Genomic DNA, 6,797 nt, shown 5'->3' with positions numbered 1-6,797 from the left:
TATATTAGTTAAACCTAAATATTGATTAGCAACAAATTAGTTCTAAATTAATTGAATTTGTTTCAATGTGACATTTTAGAATTAATAGGAAATTATAGGACTTTGGTTTTAAAAATTCTAATCTTAAATTTTTTTAAAGAAACATAGTCATTAATTTTCTAAACATAAATAATAAAAATACTATTTTTTAATTTTAATAATGAGCTTATTTTAAGAATTATATTCGATCTCCACCGTTGGTTTAACACAGTCTATAACTTAATGGGGCCTCGAGACACTTTGATTCGTCCCCCTACGGAAGGTGTTCATTAGTTATTTTGACAATGTTAGATTTCGAAAGATAGATAATTATAGGTCAAATTCTACTAGACTCACCCCAACGGTGACTACTAGAACTAAACTATGATTATCGAAACCATGGGTTTAGCTCATAAAATAAGAGATTTTGTTTTCTTATTTTGATCGAATAGTAGGTTGTGAACACCGCAAATTGGACATGATCCTGAAAGACCCAAGCCTCACACAAGGCCTTCGCGAGACTGACCTGTCTCGCCCCACGCGAGGTCCAAGCACACTTTGCCTCACCCACCTCACTGAAGGTCCTACAGACCCGTGCCTAGGTGTCACGCACCTAGGCGCCTCGCGCCACCAGCTGCGCGCCACCGTCTCGTGTACCTCACTCTCGTGCTTCACAGGAAGGCCTCGCGCGCCACCGTCTCGCGTGCCCCAGGCCCGTGCCTCGCACGAGGGCCTCGTGCCAGCATCTCACGCGCCCCCCATCTCGCATGCCTCGCTCACGTGCCCAGGCCCGTGTCTCGCAGGAGGGCCTCGCGCGCCACCGTCTCGCGTGCCCTAGGCCTCGCGCTAGCGTCTCCCGTGCCCCCATCTTGCACGCCACCGTCTCGCATGCCTCGCTTGCGTGCCCAGGCCCGTGTCTCGCAGGAGGGCCTCGCTCGCCACCGTCTCGGGTGCCCCAGGCCCGTGCCTCGCAGGAGGGCCTCGCGCCAGCATCTTGTGGGCCCCCCATCTTGCGCGCCACCGTCTTGCGCCTCGCTCATGTGCCTAGGCCCGTGTCTTGCAGGAGGGCCTTGCACCAGCGTCTCGCAAGCCACCGTCTCGCGTGCTTTGCAGGGGGCCTCGCGCGCCACAGTCTCGCGTGCCTCGCTCGTGTGCCCAAGCCCAGCACCTCGCGAGGTCCTCATCAAACACGCTTCGTGCACCACATAGCTGCACCCTCGGCACACACCAATCAACCATACGGTGACTCGCACGAATGGAGTGATTATATTAGCGGAGAAGGAGCTTTCAAAGGTAAAAAGGATAGGCACCCTACGAGAGTAAGAGCCTACACGTGGCTCAAAAAGATCACACGGGTATGAAGTATGTATTGGTGTACGACTCTAAGAACCCCAGGCATCTGACCCTCATATCCACACCACATAAGTAGTGGTCGTATGAGTGAGGTACCTGGTGTGGTCCTTCTCAGCCAACTCCTGACATCCATCCTTGGCAAGTAGTGGGAGTACAAGGAGTGGTGACATGGCTTGCATGTCTCTGACCATATATCAGAGCCGACACCACAACCACTTGTGCCACTACGTCTGGTGCCACTACCCTAACACTGTACTTATGAATAATTTTGTCCCCTAGGACCATAATGTATTAGGGGCCATTAGAGCCCACTATAAAGAGAGCCTCACTTCATCATTGAGGGGGATTGGAAAAATTATTGTAAGATAAGATAATCTAAGAGCAATATACGAGTTTTCTTTCTATTTTTTACTTGTAGTTTTCCTTCAAGTTTCTATAAGCTCATTTGTGTTCATTAGATACTGATTTAAGTTTTTGAGTTTTCCATCCATATTCCGTCGACGAGTTCTTATCGTCAACAGTTTGGCGCCGTCTGTGGGAAGGATAAGTGCCAATCCATTGTTCTTCCATTGATTCCGGCAAGAAAAGATGCCAAGACGCTCTAAGCGACTGAGAGAGCCACGAGAGGTGGAGGTCCACCTCAACGGTGATCAACTGAAAGCCTCCATGAAAATTCCTTCGCCACCCAAAAATGTGGATGCACCGAAGGAGCCCACGGTTCCTGGGAATGAGAGGGAGGCTTCATCCCCAACTGTCCAACCTGATGAGAACCATCCACGATCTGCGGCTGCTCCCGTGAGAGATGCCGGAGAGCTTCCACCCCCAAGGCCACCATGGGTACCGAACTCCGGCCGGCAAGATCCGAGTCCATCAATGCGCAAGCCGGGAAAGAGTCACCGAGTGCATTCTATAAGCTCAAGGTCTCAATTTTATGAAGAGGAGATACGCGAGTTACACCAGAAGAACCAAAGGCTAGAAACCACCTTAGGAAATATGCAAGAGGTGTTGAACAACCTGTTACAAGGAAAATTGAGCGTGCCCCTTCCTAGACGAAAGGAAAAAGGCCCAGAGGGCGGAGAAACCACGATCCCTATGGATGATGGGAGGACTCGGCTCTCCACTAGTAATACCCCTCGGACAAAGCAACGTGAACACCCTGGGAAGGCGAAGCAGCCCCAGGGGCCAGAGCAGAAGAACAACGCTAACCCTCATAATGACGCCGAAGTCACCTCTAGGGAAGTGCCACCTGACCTAAGAGAAAAGCTCAATAGAAGGAGGTCTGAAGTAAGGACAACACCTCCTGTGCCCCCTTCGAAGGGTAGATAAAAGGGAAAGGCCGACCCTACAGAGCTGAGGGACTCCTTGAATAGGAGGCGATAGGAGCTAGACATCGAGATGAGGAGCCTTTGGAGCAAGATCGTCACGTCGTCTGGGGGGCACATTACCGATGAAGAGTTCGACTACGAGTAGCCCTTCACGCGAGAAATCCAGTTGGAACGGTTCCCGAATAACTTTAAAGAACCTCATATGACCCCTTATGAGGGAAATACGGACCTCAAATACCATCTAGACGTGTTCAATGATCTGATGAAATTGAGAGGAATTAATAGCAGGGTCAGGTGCCACTGCTTCTCTACCACGTTAAAAGGACCTGCGTACAAATGGTTCAAGAGACTCCGATCAGGATCTATTAGGTCTTGGCAACAATTTTCCAACGAGTTTCTCCAACAGCATCATGTCGTATGCGATTATACCTTATCGGGAACTAGCCTCGCTAATATAAAGCAAGGTGAAGGAGAGAGGTTGAAGAGCTACATCCACAGGTTCAACATGGAAGTGGCTAAAGTGGGAAGCTTGACCAGGGGAGAACTCAAGATGGCGATCACGACCGAAGTGCGCCCAGGCAGTAAGCTTTGGGATAATATGCTCAAAAGGGAGGTCACAGACTTATACGATTTCTACGAGTGAGCACAGAAGTACATTCATGTCGAAGTCGGCCATGAGAACTTGAAGGCATCTCTTGTCAAGCCCACAGCCCCTGAAAGTTTGAATGACGCAAAAAAGAAAAGGGTGTATGAAGGCCCAAGAGATGACCACCAGAGGAAGCACAAACACGGAGGTAATCCTAGGCAAACATCCCACACCTTCTACATTGACCTGACACATACTAGGGAGCATATCTTCATAGCAAACGAGAATCAGGTTCCCTTCAGGAGACCCCCACCAATGAAGAGAGATCGGTCAAAGAGAGACCCTAGAAAGTACTGTCAGTATCATAAAAACATTGGCCACACCACCGCGGAATGCACCCATTTTAAGTACTGTCAATTTCATATCATAAAGACATTGGCGAGGGTTACCATAGTTATCCCCTATGAATTAGAGGGGTAACTTAGATGTCCTGATATGTAGTAAGAACATCGTTGCCACAAATACCTATGTACTCTCCTTATTTTTAATGAATATGTTTTTTATTGGCATGTCACACCCCTCATTTACGTGAGCACGTATCTAACTTTTGCACCTATCACCTATTGGAATTATCAAAGCGCATGAGCAAAATGACCAAAGCACCCGACAAGATAAATCTCGCCAACCACTTGGGGGGCAGGGTACACAGCCATAAATGGTTCTAAAAGAGACCCTTATAAAAAAATAATAAGGAAGAAAACCTTGCAAGACATCTCTTGAGTTCACAAGGATTAGCAACCCTTATGAATACTAAGAGGGTTAAAAGGTCCTACAGGAAGAGCCTCCCAATAAAGGCTGATACCTCCACGGGAGGTAAGGCCTCAGGAAGAGCCTCCTAATAAAGGCTGATACCTCCACGAGAAGAAAGGCCTCCCAATAAAGGCTGATACCTCCACGAGAGGAAAGGCCTCAGGAAGAGCCTCCCAATAAAGGCCGATACCTCCACGGGAAGTAAGGCCTCAGGAAGAGCCTCCTAATAAAGGCTGATACCACCACGAGAGGAAAGGCCTCAGGAAAAGCCTCCTAATAAAGGCTGATACCTCCACGAGAGGAAATGTCTCAGGAAGAGCCTCCTAGTAAAGGCTGATGCTTCCACGAGAGGAAAGGCCTCAGGAAGAGCATCCACCAATAAGCCTAGGGCGGCCACCAAGCCGTCTAGCCAAAAAGGGTCTTAAAAGGGACCATTGCAAAAATAGTACTATGCATAATGACGAGAAGGACACTTCTCGCAAGAAATAATAAGCGCGCAAAAGTATATAAAAGGATGACTAGAACCCAAAGGGTCAACATATCCTTATAGATACAATCAAGGTGAATGAAAGAGAGACCTATTGAATCCCTTTGTACTGGCTCCAAAGTATCTCAAGCATGATAAATAAAAAAGCATATAAAGAAAAGACCTATCGAACCCTTTTTTGCGGGCTCAAAAGGACCTCAAACATAGAGGAACAAAAGCAAATAATCGCTTATATATATATACAGAAAAAAGGAGTTGTGATAATATAGCAGGACTCAAAAAAGTTCCAGCAAAATAAAAAAAAAAAAGAATGATAGGCTCAAGTGAGCATACAGCCAAATCGAATTAAATGATAATATCGCAGAAGCAGAATCTCAGGGCCTCCCGTCGCAAGCATTCCACTCAACCACCCTGGCGACGGCGTGCTCACCAAAGGAGGAGAAATCGAAGTTAAGATTTTGCCTCCACATTCCATAGAGGGCGCGCTCTATGGATTTGTACTCGATTTTAGCCAAATTCGCCTCTAGGAGAGTGACCCTCTCCTGCAACATTGCGACCTTAGTTTCTGCTCCCCCAAGATCAGCCTCTAGGTGAGCAACCTTCTCCTACAGTATCACGGCCTTGGCATTCACCCTTTTCTTCTTTTTCGACGATGAAGAGGCCTTCGCCAGGGCCTTCTCAAGCTTAAGCTTGGTATCAGTGAGTTCCCTCTCAAGCTCCTGAACCATGATCGTTAGATGGTCCCTTTCGGCATTTGACGAAGAGAGGTCCTGCGCCGAGTCGGCGAAGCGTTGGGCCACCAGAGAAGCCTGCACAAAAAAAAAGAACTTGTGTATAAAAAAATGATGATGAGCGAATAAAGAATCCAAAAGAGAGAGAGAGAGAGAGAGAGAGAGAGAGAGAGAGAGAGAGAGAGAGAGAGAGAGAGAGAGAGAGAGAGAGAGAGAGAGAGAGAGAGAGAGAGAGAGAGAGAGAGAGTAAGGCCAATGCAAGACGCATGAACTCACCCAAGTTGTGGAGCGCACAAGAGTCTCCCCAAGCTCTGACATGGAAAAATTCCCGAGACTTCTCCAATCGGTCTCAGGAAGACCCTCGGCGACCCGGGTATACCGTTGCCCATAAGAGGTTTCCATACGACCCACCCAGGGTGCCCCCTCCGAGTCAGGGGTGCCCGAATGAGCAGGGACAGATGACCCGCTCACCGAAGGAGGAGGGGGCGCAGGAACACCGAGAAAATGAGCCCTCAAGGGGTGCCCTCAACGAAGGAGGAAGAGTATCGTATTCCTTAGAAAAGGGACAGACGAAGCACCCTGGCATGGCCTGGAGACCGTGGGAGTGAGAGGCCATGTCACGATCCATAAGGGCCAAAGGAGGGCACCCCTTGGGAGACGAAGATGATTGGCGTGGTCGTCTGGGTTCTTGGGAAACCTCCTTGGGCACCCACTCTGCGTTGCCCCCGTCAGAGTGATGTTCAACTAAAGGCGCCTTCTTTCTTCACTTGGAAACGTGCCACAATGGATCAGGATCCGATACTGCAGATAAATTGTGGCAGTTCAGGTTTGCCACGATGAAGAGGCGGGCAACCATTTTCTTGGCGGGGTCGGCATCGAGGAGTTTGTCCATTGGCGTTGCCTCCGACCGGGGAATGTCAAGGTCACCAAACTCCTCTACACAATCAACATAATTACCAATATAAGCATAAGCTCCAAAATAACCAATTCAAAGTAAAAGGAAGACAAGCTTGAAGTACTTACTTGGGGACGAGCAAAAGCGTTCACGTACGAAAAATGGGACCTTTTACGAAGAAAAAGTCTTGCTTCCAGGACCCCGGGTTTGATATAGAACCCTCTATGAGGGAAACCTAGGAATTGGCCTTATGTAAGAAATAGAAGCCTTTGGATTTAGGGGCTGGCATGGGGTTATACATAAAATGCACCTCTCGAGCCATAGGAGCGCGTTGTTTGAGCTTAGTAAACGCCATGTATAGGCAACTTAAGGTCAGCTAGCTGTTAGGCACCAGCTGGAGCGGAGCAAGATCGAAGTGATTGAGCATCATGATGAAAAATGGGTGCAAAGGAATGGTCCCACCCGCTTTCAAGATATGCTCGCTCATGGCCACGCACCCCTGGTGGGGATTATCGGCTCGACAGTTATTGGAAGTAACATACAACTTGTATTCCTTGCCAATGCGATATTTGGCGAATAGCTCCAACAGCCG

The 6,797-nt window shown here is 48.4% G+C and overlaps 1 protein-coding gene across 1 annotated transcript; it reads left to right on the top strand.

Annotated features, from left to right (window-relative positions):
• Positions 1 to 2,037: 2,037 nt before the first annotated feature.
• On the top strand, positions 2,038 to 2,697 carry LOC133800045 (pollen-specific leucine-rich repeat extensin-like protein 2). Its single transcript, XM_062238025.1, has 2 exons — positions 2,038 to 2,291; positions 2,421 to 2,697. Exons 1-2 carry the CDS (start codon positions 2,038 to 2,040, stop codon positions 2,695 to 2,697), a joined length of 531 nt encoding a protein of 176 aa, XP_062094009.1.
• The last annotated feature ends 4,100 nt before the right edge of the window (positions 2,698 to 6,797 follow it).

The sequence above is a fragment of the Humulus lupulus genome, chromosome 9, assembly GCF_963169125.1.
Source record: "Humulus lupulus chromosome 9, drHumLupu1.1, whole genome shotgun sequence".
Lineage (NCBI taxonomy): Eukaryota > Viridiplantae > Streptophyta > Magnoliopsida > Rosales > Cannabaceae > Humulus > Humulus lupulus.
Note: the sequence above shows the minus strand (reverse complement) of the source record. Positions and strands in the feature narration are given on the sequence as shown.